Source organism: Myotis yumanensis, unplaced genomic scaffold, assembly GCF_028538775.1.
Source record: "Myotis yumanensis isolate MYYU_CA2020_CCGP unplaced genomic scaffold, mMyoYum1.0.hap1 SCAF_4, whole genome shotgun sequence".
In the NCBI taxonomy this organism is placed as follows: Eukaryota; Metazoa; Chordata; class Mammalia; order Chiroptera; family Vespertilionidae; genus Myotis; species Myotis yumanensis.
The window spans coordinates 6,256,716-6,276,926 of NW_027223755.1; the positions used below are offsets into that span (position 1 = coordinate 6,256,716).

The window sequence follows — 20,211 nt, forward strand, 5'->3', positions numbered from 1 at the left end:
TTTTTTCTATGTCAGTGATTCCCAAAGTGGGCGCTACCGCCCCCCGGTGGGGGCTGCAGCGATCCAGGGGGGCAGTGATGGCCACAGGTGCATTTGGGGGCGATGAGTAACTGCTATTAAAATTTTTAAAAAATTAATTTCCAGGGGCTGAGTAATATTTTTTCTGGAAAGGGGGCGGTAGGCCAAATAAGTTTGGGAACCACTGTTCTATGTTCTAAATGTATGTACATGGGATAGTAATATTTTCCTTATCTGGAAACCAATGTGTCATTTTTTTTCAACATATTTATTATGGATTTTTCAAATAGCTAAGCAGGTTTTATCCTTTGAAATTAAGTAACCGAAGTGGGACACACACACACACACACACATACAAATTTAAAGGAAATCAGGTCCTTGCCACTACCAGAGAACATTTAAATTTTCAATAATAATTGTTCCTTAAAACATTTATACTCTTCCACTCATCTCTTCATTTGCTGTGGATCTTTATTAACAAAATGTCTAGAAGGAGGAAAAGTAACTACACAGACTGGAAAAGCTATTGAACCAGTTAAGGTCATAGCAACTTTTCCACCAATATGGATTCTCAATACCTGCTGGTAACAGAAGTGTCTTATTAGTAGAATATTCTTTCCCTTTTAAGGTGGTGCCATACCTAATATACATAATATTACTGTAAGATAAAAGTTAATGAGGAACAGATCAATGAGTAAAAGAGAATGATTGATAGAGAGGTAGATAGATAAGTAGATAGACAGACTAGACATAGAATGAGCCCTGGCCAGGTGACTCAGTTAGTTAGAGCGTCATCCCATACATCAAAAGGTTGTGGGTTTGCTTTCCAGTAAGAGCACATACTTGGGTTGTGAGTTTGATCCCCGGTCTGGGCACATAGGGGAGGCAACCAACAGATGTTTCTCCCTCACATCAGTGTTTCTCTTTCCCTCTCTTTCTCTTCCCCTACCCCCACTTCCTCTCTCTTTAAAAAAAAAACAAAATCAATGAACATGTCCTCAGGTGAAGGTTAAAATAAATAAGAATTTTTAAAAATAAAATGATATATTATTATAATACCTCAAATCCCCAAAAAATCTTGATTTCAATACTGCCACTGACCAATAATGTGATTTTTTGGTCAGTAACCTACTAATACTGCCATTCATCACACTTGTGAATCTTCCAATAACCTGTCACTGTTTGGGGTTTTTCATGGTCACTGGCATTTGGAGGGACATTTAACACAGGCATCCAAGGAGGTAAGAACTTCTCCCCGTTAAGGAACAGACACTACTTCCGGGAGAAATGTACAGAGGCCACAGGAACACTTATTTTGTTCTCCTTGAAACATTAAATGCTCATGTCGAAATTTAAACTAACAGCATTTCTACATTTGATATTTTGTCTTTTGTTAGATGTGGGGGAAGAAGTTTATGATGATGTTGATGCCTCTGATTACCCCTCGTCTTCGGCAGACATGAGGTAAGTAAGATGTTCTCATTACAATGAAGTGATGGAAATGAGACTGCTCAAAAAAATGGAACTCAGATCAAACTCCGATGGGTGTGCATCTGCGGTGTGAGATCGTGTTCCCTCTGTCTTCTCCCTGGTCCCAGCTCTAACTTTCTGCCAGGTTTGTAAGTGGATAACCCTGACCCTCCTCTTTCTCTTTCTCCTTCCTTACCTCTTCCCCTTTCCCTCCCCTCTCCCTCCCCTGTGGTCCCGCTCATTTTCCCGATTATCCTCTGCTCCGTGACTCACCGATGTCTGCATTCATTCATTCACTGAGAAAAAATTTGAGAGCTTGATCACATTGATCTTACTGATTCATCTCCTCCCTTTATTTTTACTCTTTCCCCAAAACCATTTTGTCTTGACTACTCTTCTCTTACACATCAGCCTCCACCCACCTTGTTTAAGCCTCTTCTATGGGAGGAAGATTTGTTCTTTAACAGGACTTCTGGTCTGTCTCTTTTTCACAAAAGCATCAGTTTCTCAAAGGTACATTCAAATAATAATAACAATAATAATAATAAAAAGTCAACAATGAATAGGGACATTCTTCAGCTCACCTAAGGTTTCAAATTAATTTTAGGCTAAAATTGTGAGATAATCTAAAGTCAGTTGATACAAAAGGCGTTCCTTTTGGAAACTCTTTTGAAATAGGAAATCACATGGTAGGATGTATTTTTATGGTTCAATAACAATGTGAGATGATCTGATACCTACTGTGTATAAAAGCAAACACATCTCTGGCTTTTTTAAGAAAAAAAGAAAAGTGAACAAAAAGATTCTGGACTTGATTAGTTGAAGGGTGAAAGTAACGTAAGTGGAATACAATAAGTGATGTCTTCTGAGCTGCACTGGTAAAAAATGCATAAATAAACTCAAAGTATTTCTTTTTTATCAAGATTGTTAAACTAATTTTACTGGACAAGAGACAGTGCCAAGATTGAAGAAACCAAAGGGAAATGTGCTGTCGTTTATAGATGAACATCACGCTCCATAGGCAGAATGACAAAAAAGCCGAAAGGAGAGCCGGCCTCCTGTCTCCGTTCTCCATGAATGGGAAATGTCATCTTCAGTACTGTTTAGCTTTAATATTCCTCACCATTGGGAAATGGCTTCTATCCCTGGCAGTGTTCAATGCCTTCTTCTGTTTTATATTACTGTAGAAATGCCACTACATTCCATGCGACAGCTCTCTAGGAACCCAGAGTCACACATTGACCCTTTTCTTCAAGAAAAATAAACACCAGCTGATTCAACTTAATGTGACATGCAACTGTTTTCTTACCAGTTGCTTATTTTCAGAGTTTAAAACAATTTTATGTTCTCTAGCATAGTATTCTATTTTTAAATAAATTCTTTTTTGGGGGGGAAAGTTTTAACGTTCATGTATATTCTGATAATGTCAGAGTGCTCATGGGGTATGGAGTGTTCCACTCTTGCCCAGAGTACCATAGGATGGGAGATACTGAGTGAGGAAGCAGAATATTGTCCTGACTCATCTCACAGGGAATTCACTAAATTCTAAGGTTAAGAATTGAAGAAACAACATTTTAAATAAATCAGTTATAGACAAAATTTTGTCTTGTCAAACTCGCAGCCCGCAGGCCACATGCGGCTCACAACGAATATTTTTGTGGCCCAGCCAATAAAACGGTATGTAAGAAACGTTTTAATAAAAATTTTGTAACTTAATTTTTACAATATCCTGTTATACATAATTATTAATAATGAGCTACAACGTTTGCTAGTGACTGATTACTATAATCGTGTTGCATTCATTTCCCTTATGTGCCTTATGAGCAGGCGCACCATTTCTCTCCGCTAATACTAGCAGCGAATATTTTAGCAGCCAATTGCCACATCATTAGTCTTGGACTGACTTGTTTGGTGTGCGCAACAGGGAACATTTTGCTTTCAGAGAATAAGAAAAATAAGTTTATTTGCATTACTCTTATTGTGCAGTTATTCAGTGTCTGGTAAGTTAATGTTCAAGAAAAATATTAATTTTTATTAAAATGTTCTATTTTTTATGTTAACTCATTTATTTTAGCCCTTTTTATTCAGCATGTCTCTATTGAAATAAACCCATGTTTCTATAAAAATTAAAGCTTTTGTTTTGTTTGGCGGCCCACATAAACTTAAACCTTGTTTATTTGGCCCGTGTTAGCCTTTGAGTTTGACATGCTTTCAGTACACCAACCCCACTTAGTCTAATTAATTTGAATTTTAAATTAGTTTAATGTAATCAGAATTGCTAGGAATTGGGCAAGGGCAATTTATTTTTTAAAAGCTTCCCAGGTAAGCCTGGCTGGCATGGTTCACTGGTTGAGCATCAACCTATGAACCAGGAGGTTACTGTTTGATTCCCGGTCAAGGCACATGCCCAGATTGCAGGCTCGATCCCTGGTATGAGGCTTCTAGGAGGCAGCCGATCAATGATTCTCTCTCATCATTGATGTTTCTATCTTTCTCTCCCTCTCCCTTCCTCTCTGAAATCAGTAAAAATATATTTAAATATATAATATACACATATACATAAATATATATGGCAGAAAACTTCCCAGGTGAGCTGTGTGGGACCAAGCTGGAGAACCACTGTCTTAGGCTTATTCGCCTCTTACAACAATTGGCTCTAGTCCAATTGGTATCACTATGGCTCCACTTTAAGTAGATATGAAAAGGCCAATATATGGATAAACTTTTTAAGCTAGGAAAATCCATTTTTAAGTGCTCTTTTTAAAAAAGCATTTTCTATGACATTGGCCGATTCATTTAATTATCTAGGAAGGAGTGACAAATAGAAGGGGTTCAAGAATAGGTTGAATCATATGAAACTACTGACATGTGACCATGTTTAAACTATTCCTCAGTGACTTCATACAGTTCAACTATTAGATCATCTCTCCCTTCCATTTTAACTCGGAATGTATTCTCTTGAAGAGCCTCTTCTGCATTATGAAATGTCATCATTTATGACAATGGCTGTATTAAGAAAAATAATTAAAAACAAAGTTTAACAAAAATTCAATGTTATGACTGACGTTTTTATTATACATTATTCTTTTTATATTTTCTAAACTAAGTGTTGTTTTACATGTGTTCTGCCTTCTCAGTCAAGGAGCCAAGGCCAAAACAGAAGAGAGAGACCTTAAGAAGCTAAAAAAGCAGGAAAAAGAAGAAAAAGACTTCAGGAAAAAATTTAAAGTATGTTATATTTAAATATTATACAGAGTGCTAATGAAAAAAAAATCCTATGATTTTTAAGTTCCAAAATGAATATTTTAGAAGTATAATGATCAGTATCACAGTTATCCATCATAACTCCTATATTTTCTATGAAATTTATTTTAGGTTTAAATTTATTCCTATAACAAATTAAGCAAATTCATACATACATAATATACATACTAAAATAACCATCTAAATTGAGCTATCCTTTGAACTTTGATAAGAAGATAATCTAAAAATAAGATGGATAAAATAAATGTGGTGTATATACAATGGAATATTAATCAGCCATGAAAAAGGAAGAAAAACCTACCATTTGTGACAACATGGATGGACTTTAATACTAAGTGAAGTAAGCCAGAGAGAGGAAGACAAATATGGTATGATGTCACTTAAATGTGGAATCTAAAAGGAGCCAAACTTGCAGAAACATAGAGGAGAATGAGGGTTTACCAGAGGCAGGAGGGGTGTGGGAAATGGGGAGATGTTGGTCTAAGGGTAAAGAGAACAAACTTTCAGTTATAAAATGAATAAGTTTAAGGGATTTGATGTACAGCATGCTGATTGCAGCTAGCAATACTGTATTATACACTTGAAAGTAATTCTTAAATGTTCTCACCACAAAAAAGAAATGGTAATTATGTGAGGTTATTGAGGTGTTAGCTAAACACAGTGATTATAACTTTAAAATATATGAGTGTATAAAAATAATAATGTACATAAACTTTAATAAGTTTTCTAATTAAAAATATTAAATTAGGTTGGTGAGGTTATATGTGATTTTTCAAAAAAAAAAAAAACTTTTCTTCGCTGTTCTTACATTATCTTTTAAAAACAAGGAACTGTTTATTTAGCAAAGACTTTCTTAATAAATACATCAATAAATGTGTTACTTGAATAATACTCATCAATTAATAATGTGTTTTTTTCCAGTATGATGGTGAAATTAGGGTCCTGTATTCAACCACAGTTGTTCCATCCTTAACTTCTAAAAAGTGGGGGAACAGAGAGCTACAGGTGAAGCCTGGCGAATCCCTCGAAGTTATACAAAACACCGATGATACAAAAGTTCTCTGCCGGAATGACGAAGGCAAATGTAAGTCACTGACTACTCTTCTGAGAAGCCCTCAGAATTTAGCAGCCAAACAAGGCTCAATGACCACCCCTGCTTTCATTAACTCTTTCATTTTATGCTTTGTGAATTATGGGAAACATTAAGGAATCTTGCTGTGTTGCAATCAACATATCTGATTTCCATCTCTTCATTTCCCACCTGCTCTATTTCCCACTGCAGTGCCAAATTGGTGCTTCTCAAAAGGGGGTCCCACAGACACCCAGCATCAGGAGACCCTGTGTGTGCATTGAAATCACAGTTGCCTGCACCCACCCTTGACTTCCTGAGTCGTGAGCTCTGGGGTCAGAGGGAATCTGTGATCATAACTCTTCCCAGCTTCTTCCTCTGTACACCAAAGTTGAGAGCCACTGCTAAAGTAGTGAAGGGCACTAGCTCTGGCCTGGTTTTGAAATTATATAGCGTATGTCACACCTGGAGTTTCTAGTTTTCCTACCTTGCAAATTCCTTGCTTTCATTTCCTGTGCGGACACATGTAATATTGCATACTATTCCAAGTGCCTATAAGACAGTCCTTGTTCTCTTTGACTCTGTCAACTAGGAAAACAGGCAGATGCAAATGTTTTGTCAAATATTAGAAAGGACGCTTATGCATTTGAAGCCAAGGAAAGAGTCATTCAAAACTATGTTGCCCTATATTTGAAATCGGATAGCCGGCATGGCTGCCCCATATCAGCTACATTAGCCTGCAGGGAACCCGTGAACTCCCAGTCGAATTTTAATGACAGGAAGGTGACTCAGGGACAGGAACTGAAATGGAGCTTTAAGAACAAAACAGTGACTCAAGGGTGGGGAAAGTGGAGCTAAAGTTATCATGGAGGAGGTGTGGTTGGCTTTTCGCAGGGGAAAATGGAAGGTGGATACAAAGGAGAAAAGGCAGCGTGGTATTAAGACTGAGCGCTTACTGGAGGTAATGCGTACCCAGAGCTCAAGGAAGCAAAAAAAAGCCCCTTTCAGACTAGCATTTGGGGGCATGTACCAAAGGAATGGCCTTCAATGCAGAAAAACTCTAAGGATAAAAAGGTCATAAAAATGTTCAAAATTTTTAAATAATTAAATAAGTTGTGACAGATATACCGAATTAAATATTTTCCATGATGATCACGAAAATAACATGAGGAAATTCTCCGGATACAATAATAAGAGGGAAAAGAAGCCTGCTTAGTGTGGGATAGGCTTTATAGGCATGTTAAAAATCATGTCAATAAAAACATTAAAGGGGATGATTAGGTTGATGGACCTAAGTAACATGTTTCCTTTCCTCTGTGTTGCACATTATCTCACATTTTTCACAGCAGAGAATGGCCCTAGGGCTGGTCATGCGCATCTGTCTCCAGTGCGCACGCTCCAGACTGCACCTTGCCCTTGGTCTGGTGGAAGGAAGCCTTGCCAAGCTCTTCTGAGATTCCTGTCCCCAACCATAAATCCCATGTGGAGCCATGCTCCTTGACATCAAAGTGCCTACACAGCATGTGGGGACTTGTTTTGAATACACAGATTCTAATTCAGCGGGTCTGAGGTGAAGGGTGACATTCTGCATCTTACCAAGCTCCCAGGTCATTGATGCCACTGGTCCATGGAACATGTTAGTTACAAGGATGTGGATGCCCTTCTCGGCAAACATGTATAGGTATAGATGTAGTTGAGCAGAGGTAGGTATCAGTACCAGACACAGGAACCAGTGGGTCTTGAGAATGAAGCAAAGCAGTAGCCTTTCAGAGATTGTTTGTAAGCTGCTATCAGTCCCTGTTTGGACATCAGTAATCCTAAGTATTGTGAGGAATACTGGAAGGCTCCTGTCCTCTTGGAATTCATCATCTTTAAAAAATGAAAGGTGGAAACATTACATAAAATTCTGGGAGATGACACTCAAGGAATCCATGTAACTTTTATCATTTTTCCCCGGAGCAGTAGCAACACACTTTGCAATTCTTAGCTGGTTCGGGGGTCCATCTCGAACAGGATGGGAACCAGATGGCTACATCGGTAGTATGTGCGTACCTGTTTTTATTTAAAGACTTTCTTTGGATTGGACTTAATTTGGCTTCTTCATTTGAGAGGTGATTTCTGGGAAACACAGACAGGCTAGTGAAGAAGTAAACAAGGGATGGAAGACAGTTACCACTGAGTAATTAAAGCTTCATCTAGGAGGGAACTTGGAGTGGCAGTTCCCGCTTGCAGTGGGAAACAAATTGTGGTATTTGTACCACTTCTGCTCCTCAGGAATGGAAGCCCACCCCTGGGAAGGTGGCAAGACATTCAAGATACTTGCCCAGGTTGCGGGCTCAATCCCTGGTTGGAGGAATGCAAGAGCCAGCCAATCGATGTTCCACACTCACATCAATGTTCCTCTCTCTTTTCCTTGCCCTTCCTCCCTCTCTAAAAATCAATTAACAATATCTTTAGCCTCGTACAGAAACCCCTTTCTGATCTATGCTCATGCTCATCAACTATTTCCCACCTGCAGCGGACACCCTAAAATTACAAACTCCTATTTGTCATTCCCCCAATAAATTACTCTATTTCATCCTTCTAAGCCCGTGGTTGGCAAACCGCGGCTTGCGAGCCACCTGCGGCTCTTTGGCCCCTTGAGTGTGGCTCTTCCACAAAATACCACGTGCGGCTGCGCACGTACAGTGCGATTGAAACTTTGTGACCCATGCTCAGAAGTCAGTATTTTGTGGAAGAGCCAGTATTTTGTGGAAGAGCCACACGCAAGGGGCCAAACAGCCGCATGTGGCTCTAGTGCCGCGGTTTGCCAAGCCGCAGTTTGCCGACCACTGTTCCTAAGCTATTTTATTCTACTTGGAATGCTCATAATTGTCTATTAAAAACAACCCAGTTGTCGTCTAAAATTGGATGCACATCCACTCCCTACTCCCAGCTACCCCAGCACAATTAATATCTCCCCTGCCCCACCAAGCTACTGCTTTTGCGGCTTTAATTGCCTTGTTTACCAATCAAGAGTCTATTACTCTTATTAGACTCTGAGCTTGAGAGTAGCTTCCATGAAAGGCTCTCAACATTGCTGTGCCAACACATTCTAAGTGCCTGGCACCTTGCTCAGGGCTTGCTGAATGGAATTTGGCAATTTGGACATTGCAGTTGGAGAACCAGATAAAAGTCTGACAACCAGGCATTCAGGGGAAAATGTCTGCTGAATAGTTTAACTGGTTAGGAGAAGGAAGTTCTCTGTCTTAGCCTTAGTACTGCAGTCCGCTTGTCCTGTATCATTTGGGAGCCCTTAAAACTTTCAGTTCCTTATTTCTGCATCATCTGATTAGCAGCAAAGGCATTTGCAATCCAACACCATGGTGACCCTAATGTTTTCCTTACTCTCCATTCTCCTTTAATCCACCAAAGGAAAGAAAACATTGCTTACTTAAACCCTAGGTTGGTAATGATAGAAACTAGAGGCTAAAGCATTAACGCTAATCCCTTCCCATTGTGGAGTCGAGGGCAAGCCTCTCACAGGCTTTATCACATCCGATCAAGTCTCACCCACTGACTTGTGAAGCGCAGATCTCAAAGGCGCTGAGAACTTAAATAGATATCTCTGGCACGTTCCCAAATGTTTCGCATTTCTCCCTAGTATTTGTGCATATTCCGCAACTCAATGTCTCATGAGCTGTGAGTTTTCCCACCTCTTGTCACTGGAGAAAATTTTTCTACAAAAATATGCAATGAGACACAGGCTGAGTTATTTGTGGCTGAAATGCCCTCCATTTCTTTTGTAGATCAGAGAAAGGGGGATTTTGAAGGTGCTTTAAATTTTCCCAAATCCAGCTGACCATTCTTGGCTTAAATAATTTCAGTTTCAGTGCTAAAACAACACATGAAGAAAAAATTGTAAGTTTCGAAATTTGAAGTCACCTTGATTTGAATCCTCAGAAATGAGAGAGATACCTACATAGAGAGAACATTTTGTAAAAGTTGGATAATATTATAATCATTTATATTCAGTATTATACACTGCATTTCGTTCTTCCCTTTTATTGTGAGCATTTCCCCTTGAAATTGGACATTGTTCTACTTGCCTGGGTTAATCTACACAATATGATTTCATTGTTTTGTAAATTGCATGAGGCCAAATTGAGTAAATTTCACTTTATATCCGGACTTGCTCACCACACATGAAATAATGAAGAAAAAAAATCAAAGTTGTCATTTTTATCAAGTGAAAAAATTGAAACTATTAGAATGAAGACGTTTCCCATTTTGAAGATGACTTTGTATTTCCTCAGTGATTTCATGTTCACAGCACCCCTCTGAAAGGTGAGTCATTAGTCCTGGGACACAGCTGCACGGTAGCAGGCAAATGTTTGCCGAAGACACTGCTGGCACATTCGGGGGCGGGTGTTCCTTCCTTAACGAGCTCTCCCCCACCACATATTTCAAAACATTTGTTTCAAGCCACTGTGTTCCGTTCTATGAATGTGAGGTTTCCAAATAATAATTTCATATTATGTGTGAGAATCCCTGCCAAAACCCACAAGATTATAGGGCTAACTAAACATGGCAGCCGTTCCACATGGTACAGAACCACAAGGCAGTTTTTATTCACTTCATTTGCTTGTATTTTTTAATATGTTTTTATTGATTTCAGAGAGGAAGGGAGAGGGAGAGAGAGAGAGAGACATCAATGATGAGAGAGAATCATTGACTGGCTGCCTCCTGCACTCCCCCCACTGGGAATTGAGCCCACAGCCCCGGCCTGTGCCCTGACTGGGAATCAAACCGTGACCTCCTGGTTCATAGGTCAACGAACAACCACTGAGTCACACCAGCTGGGTGCTTGCATTTTTTCATTATCATTCCTTTATGATGGATGTACATAGAACATGTGGGCAAAGAGAGTATTTTTGTACTACAAAAAAATTATCTCCAGGAACCATAATGGAGAGATTATATAAAAATTCACGGCAAGTCGCTTGTTTTGACACTGTCATGAAGCATGCTTTTAACAGAATGAAGTTTTAGCAGAGGCTTTTTAATGTATTAGACAGCAAAAACTATGCTGTATTAAAAGTCATTAACCCAGTAAAAATTCTATTTAATAGTCATTTTATAGCTACTGAGCCCCCAATTATCACATCATTGCAGGGAACTGGAATAGAGCAGCACAGTGCCATCCCACACTTGATCTCCTGGATGCATTTTTCTTTAAAATATTCACAATCATTGATGTTTATGTATCAAACACCCAACAACAACAAAAATGGAGCATTCAACAAAAGAGAGAGCTCTTCCATAGAACTCGTGAATAGGCAAGATGTAGAGGAAATGTCATAAGAGGGCTTTGAGAATCTAAGAGAATATTATTTTTGTAATTTATTTTGTGAAGTTAGATCATTAAGCTGTGTAATGAGTTATTAGTTTTGGTCAAGTAAAGGATGGTTTTTTTTTAATGCTTAATTACAGAGAGTGTTTTACTCAGATCTACACAGTTTTAGCATAATTGAGTTTTAAAAAATAGATTACCTAACAGCACAAGAAACAAAAAACCTTTTATTTCCAAAAATCATGATTATGTTCTCTGTTTTTAGCTTTATTACTATTAATCTTCTAAATATTTTGAACCAGAAATATATTTGATGCCAGAATACTTCCAGTCTTTGACAACACTATAATTTCTTACACATTTCTCTAGTTTTCTGCCTTTTGATTTTAGTTCAGAGAGACTATAAAGCTCCAACAACTCACTATGAGATTGACATAATGGTTAAAAGCTTTAGTTTATTTATGTAATTATTTTTCAATTATTAACTTAAACATGAATCTGTCATGGGAACACAGTTGTATTGTCTCCCCACAATGTGTTTTAAGAGAAATTCTAAATAAAACCACAAATTTTAACTAATTAAAAAAAAAGTTTGTGACTATTTCCATCTATGGAGAACTATTCACATTTGATTCTGGCCCTGGACATAATAAGTACAGATAAAGACAGATTTAGTTATTGGAACCTGACACAGAACCACAATTTATTCTTAAACCTTGTTATCTGCACCATTTTTCTCATCAGAGACACATAAAATTGAATTTGTTAGAGATGAGCTTATCTCCCTTTAAAAACTGTGTTAAATGATGATAGATACCTTGTTTAATGTCTCTTAACACGAAATGAGTGAAGGAACTGTGATAAGACTCCCTCAGGATGATAAATTTTAGTTGTTCTTACATGAATAAGTTGCTACTTTTGCTTTGTCTGAAATAAAAAGAAGGTATAAAATGGTTTAATTTTTCATACTCTGAATAAAATATTACTTTACTGTGCTTTTATCATTTTGCAACATCCTTCATTACTTCTATACTGAAGAAATTAAAAAATAACCTTGATTTTTTCTTTTTCAAGTATGATTCTTATCAACAGTTTTCATTTGAAGGTGGTAAATTTCTTGAGAAAATATTTTGGTGAAGTTTTCTTCACCCTGGAATATTTCAAAGGAATGTTTATTTTTTTTAAATTTTAATCTACAATTTCAGTTGTATGATCCTAATTTTTAAAAACCATGTGTTTTCATGTGAAATCAACAGTAATATGACATCAATATGTTTAAGTTAGTTTATTATTATTTGTGTAAATCTTTGCTTATGAGCTTTCTGGTTTATTCTTTGTTACACATCTACTTTGATTTAGAACCCAAACTATACCTGATGTGGATCAAAGCCAATAGATTGACTCAGTTAAGGAAGTGATTTACAGGCTGTATTGACAAAGCAGTAAATGGTACTAATCTCCAGCATACAACAGAGTTTTCAAAAGTTAATAATAGTAATGAGATGTCAGCAGACATTTTCTGAAGAAAATAGTCTATGTTTTTTCTAACTAAGAGTATTTTTACACTCTGACGGGCAAACAGAAGGTGCTCAAAAAAGTTGTGGGGTTTTTTTGTTTGTTTTGTTTTTTGCTTTCTTGCATAAAATATGGTCTACTTCCTACTTAACCAGGGAATTACTAGGATCCCTGTTATGTGTTCTTCTGTAATGATTTGTTCCATGAAAGATGAAAATGCAACTAGTGAGACTATCAAACGGCAAGAGCAGTAGAGGAAGGTCCTTCACGCTGAAGATCAGAGAGCCAGGAGGAGGCCGTGTAGAATGCACGTTCCCCCAAGTAGCACTGGATAGCTGGCATCTGAAAGCAGTTCTCATTCTACCCAATATACTAAAATTGGAAGAGCTAAATCTTAGATATGGTAGTATTTAACATACCTACCTATGAACTACTTTTGTAATTTGAGAAACTATGCTTACTAAATTCTTCCTATGGGTCAGGTGGGTGATATTTTAAGAAACAGATTGAAATTTGAAAGGACCTTCTACTACAACCTGCAGTAGTTTAGAGAAGGACAAAAAATATTTACAGGGGAAAGATGGAAGGATTTGAAATGGAGGAAAAGAGACATGTTGGAGAGAGAAAGAGAAAAGTTGGAGAGAAAAGAAATGAAGGAGAGAAAAGTGGACGTAAGAAAAACGGGTCATATTTGAAGATAGATATACAATTATTCAATATATTATGTTATATTATATTAACTTAGTGGCCCAGTGCATGGATTTGTGCACATTGAAAGGAAATTAATTAGAAGAAATATTTTAATATTGTTATTTGCCTTTTCTCTATAATAGACTTGTCAACCAAATTCCAATCGACAATGATAGATCAAAACACACGCATGCGATTGGCGCCAGCAAGAGCTTAATAAGTATCGCGCATGCACGAGTCAATTTAGCCTTTTTTATATAGAGAGTAAACGTGCTTAATTAGACCTGCTTTCTGATGTATCTAAACTTTTTCCAGCTCAGTGAAGCACCCCAACTTGTCTTTTGGGTAATTGTCAGCAACACAGCAGTAAATATCAACACGAAGTAGATTGTTATTGTAGATCATGCAGGGAGAACAAAGGGTAAAATATTTAACTGCAGCAGTGTTGATTCTATTCTGTGCAGTGAGAAAACCTTTCAAGGTCCACCATTTCTTCTTTTCAGTCGGGTCAAGTTTCTAAACTTTCTAAATCTTCGTTTTCTGGCTAATGAAAAGAAAATAGGATTCCACCAAGTCTCCTATTTACCTACTCCAGGATTTCTGTAAGGATTAAATGAGATGAGGCACAAGAAAATGCTTCACAGGCATTTGGTTACAGTGTGAAATGTTTCCACCTGGCTATAAAGCAAATTGTGTTCCTGGGCTGAAGAAACTACAAGGATGCTAGTCGTCGCTAGGGAAAGGAAGCCAGTTGTTACCTGACGTCATTACCTGGCGACCATTAGGGTTGGGCTGGGCTGTGGGCGGCATTTTGCACCATGGGGTCTCAGCAGCGTCTGCTGTGATTTGGTGGGCTGTTGCTCCAGGGTGGTGGCGGGGCCTGTGTCCCAATTGTGGGAAACCGAGTGTTGCTTTGTGGGCACCAGGTCCACGGTGCCAGTGCGTGTCACGGCAGCTCCTGGTGGTCAATGCACATCATAGCAACCGGTCGGAGGGTCGGACACTTAGCATATTAGACTTTTATATATATCGATTCAACCCTAATTCAGTTTCTTAAAGGAATAGTAAACATTTTCAAGTCTGCACTACTAATGAGATTCATTTTCTTTTTCTTTCATAGATGGTTATGTCCTTAGGAGTTACTTGGTGGACAAGTAAGCTCATTTTCTTTTTCTGTTATACTTGTAAAGAATGTTATGCTTTGCTTTAAGAAAGATTCTTAACATGATAAATAACATAATCTACTGAACTACCAGAAATCAATTTAAAACAATATGCTGTACTAATGTCATACTAATGTCAGTACCCATAATCCATAATAAAGTTAAGGTTTTCATAAAGTGTCACTTTAAATAGACAAGAAGCCCTTCTCATTCACCATTATACAGTTTATAGTTTTACATGTTTGTTGGAGAGAGACATTGCAAACATTGGAGATAGGTCACAGCCTCGAACACTTTCATTGATACTTCTCATTTCACTTGCTGATGAATGCAGTTGGTTGAATTGAATTAATCAGGGATCAATTATTGTCTACTCAGTCGGTGTTAATATCACCTATTAATAGTTTATAATTTTTCCTTAATTGAGGACTTTTCTTTACTCAATCCAGGTGTAGTAGAGTATGAAGCTGTCTTTTTTGGAGGCATGCCAGAGAAAATATAGCAATCAATGCTTCTTCTATTCTTATGAATAAGTTGTTGTCACTATCTGGTGGCAGTGTGCTATCAGAGTCCGTTCAAACATTGTGAGATTCTGTTCCAAGTAAACCAGTGCAAGAAATGATTCCATTATCAGGGTAAACATGTCCCATCACAAAGATTTACAGAATTCAGCTTTATAAAAAAGTCAAAAAGGATTCACAGACTATATCCACAAACATCCTGGCACCAATCAGAAAGAGAGAAATCAATGTTAAGGGCTCTGTCTGCAAACTAGTATAGAATCAAAAGAAAAAGGATCATAATACTTTGTTTTCTTCAGAGAATTAATCGCGGTGCTGGCATGGGGCTTCTCGATAGGTTTTATTTTATAAAACACACAAATTTCATGGAAAGAATGTGTGCTAAATAATAGGAGAGCTTCCCCAGTGATTATTAAGGGTGATTAAGAGAGAATTTAGAAAGAGGTCTTCGTAAGTAATTATTGGTGTACCAACTATTGAAATGAATACTTCATAAGTTTTTTAGTGGATAATAGAAAAATCTGTCCTCTCTGCATTTGTATCAGATTTTGCATTAGCCAAAGCCGCCCTCAATCTCAGAGAAAGGATCCAAACAGAAGACATAGGAACTCAGAGCATCTGCCACGGTTGGCAGTAGTCTGAAGGGCCTACTGCTGCTTCATGATAAAAGCTCAAAGCTAGAACAGGAACCAAATGTGGGTCTGGTCTGCATGACAAAGTCACCTCACATTTCTGGACTTTAAAACTGTGTCCTACATTTCAAGGCTAAATTAATATTTACGATACTTTATATTTTACTTATGTGTATATCGTTTTCTCCTCCATTAGATTATAAGCTTCTTGAAATCAAAGTTTGTGTCTTCCTCGTATTTATATCTCCTGGGACATGGGAGACATTCAATCTGCATGTAGAATAGAATATTTCACAAAGGGCCCAGTAAACCCTAAAATGTGTCAAGATAGCCAGAACTAGTATTATGAATGTTGCCTATCACCATAAATATGTTTTAGATTTATATTACATAAGAATCACCATACTAACTATATCTTGGCTACTTATTTGATAACTAATATTTATGTGTTTTATAACTAATATTTTAAAATTATGAGAAACCGTTTTCTACGTCAAATATTATATTCCATTCAGTATTTGAAGTTCAAGTAAAAGTATAAATCTGATATTAACAAATATAATGAATTTATTTTATTAGAAACCCCACTGGTTCTAATACCCCATGATTTTCCAGTTTGTTTAGTTCAACAAACTCTTCTTAGCAAGCTCAGCTGTATGCTAGGTTCACTGCTGGGTCTAAACATGAGAAAGGCACAGGCTGTGCTCCTGAGGCGTGTTTCTGCTTACTGTGTCTATCATAAGCAGAAATGAAATCAGTAAGTGTTTTTTAGAATAAAAGAGGATTAGATTAAGCCAAAGAAAGAAGGTGCAGATGAATATGAAATTTCTTCCCACTTATAAATGCATAGCAACTTTTCAACCTTAAAGGCTTTGGGTCATATAAAATTATATTATTAAATTTTTCATCTAAATATTGCTTTCATGTTAAGAAGATATTTTCCTTAAAAATAAAATTTCTTTTCTACAATTACAGTGATGGAGAGATCTATGATGATATAGCTGATGGTAAGTCTCCCATGGCACCGACCACAGAGAACAGACAGTGAACCTATTGTCCTGTCAAATTCCAAAAATAGCTTGCTGATTTATTAGAACCTCCCAATCTGATCAGAGTTTGAACCACTTGAAAATGTTAGAAAAGGTAAATGTCCTCATATAATGAAAAAAAATATTTTTGCACATACCTGGAAAGTAAGGAAGAATCTCATTTATTTTCTTTGAAAACAGAAGTAGAAAAATAGTTGGTGAATTTTTTATTATACCATGAATCTTAATAAGAATTGTTTTTACCGACAAAATATATGTGTACCTGGTACTCATTTCATAACCTGTAATACTCACTAGTGTTTCCTAAGCATTATATATTCCTAAATTATGATCTAAAAAATTAATTTCAACTGACATGAAGCATAGTGTTAATCATGTTGCCTTTTAGTTCCTTTTAAACTTATTCTTACTGATGTTTAATATTTCCAACCTCATTCAGAATGCCCACAACAAAATACATTTAATTCAGTGGCAAATAAAAGAAAATAATCCCGTCTCATTTTGTTAGAGAATAAATTTGTCCATAAACTTTATTGGAATTGAACACTGAGCAATAAAAGTGAACTAAATATATGGCCTTCCATGTAACTAATTTTTTTTTTTAATAAAAGAAGCCAATTCTACTTTTTAAAAATTTTAAGCCAGGAACATATGCATCACCCATATTTCCAACCTTGGAACACTCAGAAGGTATATGTTTTGTATAACCATGTTTAATTTGCATTTTTTTCTTTCAGGTTGCATCTATGACAATGACTAGCCCTCAGCTTTGGTCATTCTGCAGTGTTTGATGCCAATATGAAGTCTGGGTTTTAATTGACATACATGATTGGTTATCATAGAAAATGAATGCACAAAACTACTTGTTATCATTTGTTGTAAATTCTGAGTATCTTTATAAAGTTTTAACATTTGGACTTGGAAAATGACCTCTCTGTTTAATCAACATCTTGGAAGACTACATCAATGAGATAAGAATTATTAAATATCCCATCTCTGCCTCAGCTAAAATGATGAAGGCGCTTCTTTTAGACCATCAATAGCAACCCCCCTTCCAAAAAATAATCATTTGAGAAGAAATGACTGTGTTGTCTAAAGATATCCAAGGATCAAAAATAAAGAAATATTTAAAAAGGACCCACAAGAAGAAAACTATTGTTTGCACCTCTAATTGTGACTATATCTTATATTCTCTATTCAAATGATCTGTCTTTAAAAAGGCTGACCTCTTGTCTCTCTTGCTGGTGGGTTAAATGTTTTTCAAAAATTATAATAGTAGCAGAACTTTTGTATAAAGTTTGCCCCTGTTTGTTAATTGTGAATATGTGTTAATTATTTGATAAGAATGTATGCATTTTGGTATGCACACCTAAGATTAAAACTGTGGAAAGATCTGAAGGTTTCTTTTTTCAGATTCCTACGCTGGCCTCATAATCCTGTGCTCTGTTTAAAGTGCTCTAAGTGGAGTAAAAGTGAGGCCTACTCTAAAATTATGCAGAATGGAATTTGGAATTTGAAATTACCCTTTTATGGTGCATCTTTACTATGAAGACTTTTTAAAAAGTTTTTGTTTTTGTTTTTCAATTACCTCTATGGAGCTCTTTAAAAAACCGCTTCACTGGAAAGTTGGCCAACAGAGGGAGTGCAAATTAATCAATCCTAGCGTTCATATTCGGGTGTTCCTATTGATGCACCCTCTTCCCAAAGCAACCTAGAATCAAAATTCGAAGCATTTGGGTCCCAAATGCTAAGAACACTAAACATCATGATACAAAATGCAAAACCCTAACTCCCAAGAAGATTGCTTCTGAAGAGTGACCCACGGAACTGAAATAATTTCAAATGATTGTAAAGGACCTCAAGGCCTTCACATGGGTACAGTAGGATTCCCATTAGATGCATTGGAATTTGAAAATAGAACATCAATGTCGACTGCTCAATTTATACATTCTGGAAGTGTGAGGCCCCCAGATGAGAAGCCACTGATCTCAAAGATCCCCCCAATTATGCAATATTTTTATGTTTACCTTTTGATAAGGAAACGAGTCTAAGCTCACATGATGAACTTAATACCAGGGCCAGAATGTTTTCTGTTTGTTAAATTTGGTTACCAATATACATAATACACTGACAGTATATTTCCAGCGGTTTTTTGTTTTTTTCTGATTGAGAACAGTATAAATTCCATAGAGTATCAGTTTTTTTTTTTTTAATTCCAAATTAGATCAAGGGAATATTTTAGAGTTTTGGTTTATAAACCAAGAAATAGGCTCACACACCTAGGAAAGATTTATGTAATAGGTTATCATCTTAATATAAAATAAATATTTGAAGTATGAATTTTAATGTACTAAATATTACTTCTGTTATAGTTTTACTAGAGGCCCAGTGCACAAAAATTTGTGCACTGGGGGGGAAGGGAGGGTCCCTCAGCCCGGCCTGTGCCCTCTTGCAGTCTGGGACCCCTCGGGAGATAACAACCTGCTGGCTTAGGCCTGCTCCCAGGTGGCAGAGGGCAGGCCCAATCCCTAGGTGCAGCCTCTGGTCAGGCTCAGAGCAGGGCTGATTGGGGAGTTGTGATGCCACCCTCAGTCACGCTCAGGGTAGGGCTGATTGGGGGGTTGGGGCACCGCCCCCTATCACACTCAAGGCAGGGTCAATGGGGAGGTTGCAGCACCAACCCCTGTGATGCACAGAGCAGGGCCAATCAGGGGGTTGGGGCACTGCCCCCCCCCCGTCACGCACAGAGCAGGGCCCATCAGGGGGTTGGGGAGCTCCCCCGTCACCCACAGAGTAGGGCTGATAGGGGAGTTAGGGCACCGTCCCCTGTCACCCACAGAGCAGTGCCGATGGGGAGGTTATGGCTCTACCCCGTCATAGACAGAGCAGGGCCCGTGGAGGGGGGGTGGGGTTGGGACTCCACACCCTGTCACACACAGAGCCGCAGGGCGATCAGGGGGTTTGGGCGCTGCACCTTGTCATGCTGATCTGGTGCCAGGAGACCTCGCTGCTCCGCTGATCCCGGTGCTGGGAGGCATATTACCCTTTTACTATATAGGATAGAGGCCTGGGGGCCGGCTGGTTTGCCCTGAAGGGTGTCCTGGATCAGGGTGGGGGTCCCTACTGGGGTGCCTGGCCAGCTTGGGTGAGGGGATGATGACTGTTTGCAGCTGGTCACACACCCTTCAGGGTGGGGGTCCCCACTGGGGTGCCTGGCCAGTCTGGGTGAGGGGATGATGGCTGTTTGCAGCTGGTCACACACCCTTCAGGGTGGGGGTCCCCACTGGGGTGCCTGGCCAGTCTGGGTGAGGGACTGAGGGCTGCTTTCAGGCTGGCGGTTTTGACTGAAGCTCCCAACCGATCCTTTTTTTCTTTTTTTTTTTCTTCTGGGCCAGCTTTAGCTCTGGCTCTAGCTCTGAGGCTTCCCCTGCTGGTTTGTTTGCCGTTCTGTAATTGAAACAATGTATAACTTCAGCTCTGAGATCCCG

General features: G+C 38.1%; 1 protein-coding gene across 2 annotated transcripts in view; it reads left to right on the plus strand.

Moving 5' to 3' along the window:
* Window positions 1–18,116, plus strand: part of FYB1 (FYN binding protein 1) — a 136,197-nt gene extending 118,081 nt beyond the window's left edge. For both annotated transcript variants that reach the window (XM_070411795.1, XM_070411796.1), the window contains 6 exons: window positions 1,416–1,482; window positions 4,626–4,716; window positions 5,674–5,836; window positions 14,479–14,512; window positions 16,650–16,681; window positions 17,461–18,116. In XM_070411795.1, coding sequence (XP_070267896.1) covers window positions 1,416–1,482; window positions 4,626–4,716; window positions 5,674–5,836; window positions 14,479–14,512; window positions 16,650–16,681; window positions 17,461–17,483 — 410 coding nt within the window. In that variant the 3' untranslated portion in view covers window positions 17,484–18,116. The remainder of the gene's footprint in view (window positions 1–1,415; window positions 1,483–4,625; window positions 4,717–5,673; window positions 5,837–14,478; window positions 14,513–16,649; window positions 16,682–17,460) is intronic.
* Window positions 18,117–20,211: the final 2,095 nt, after the last annotated feature.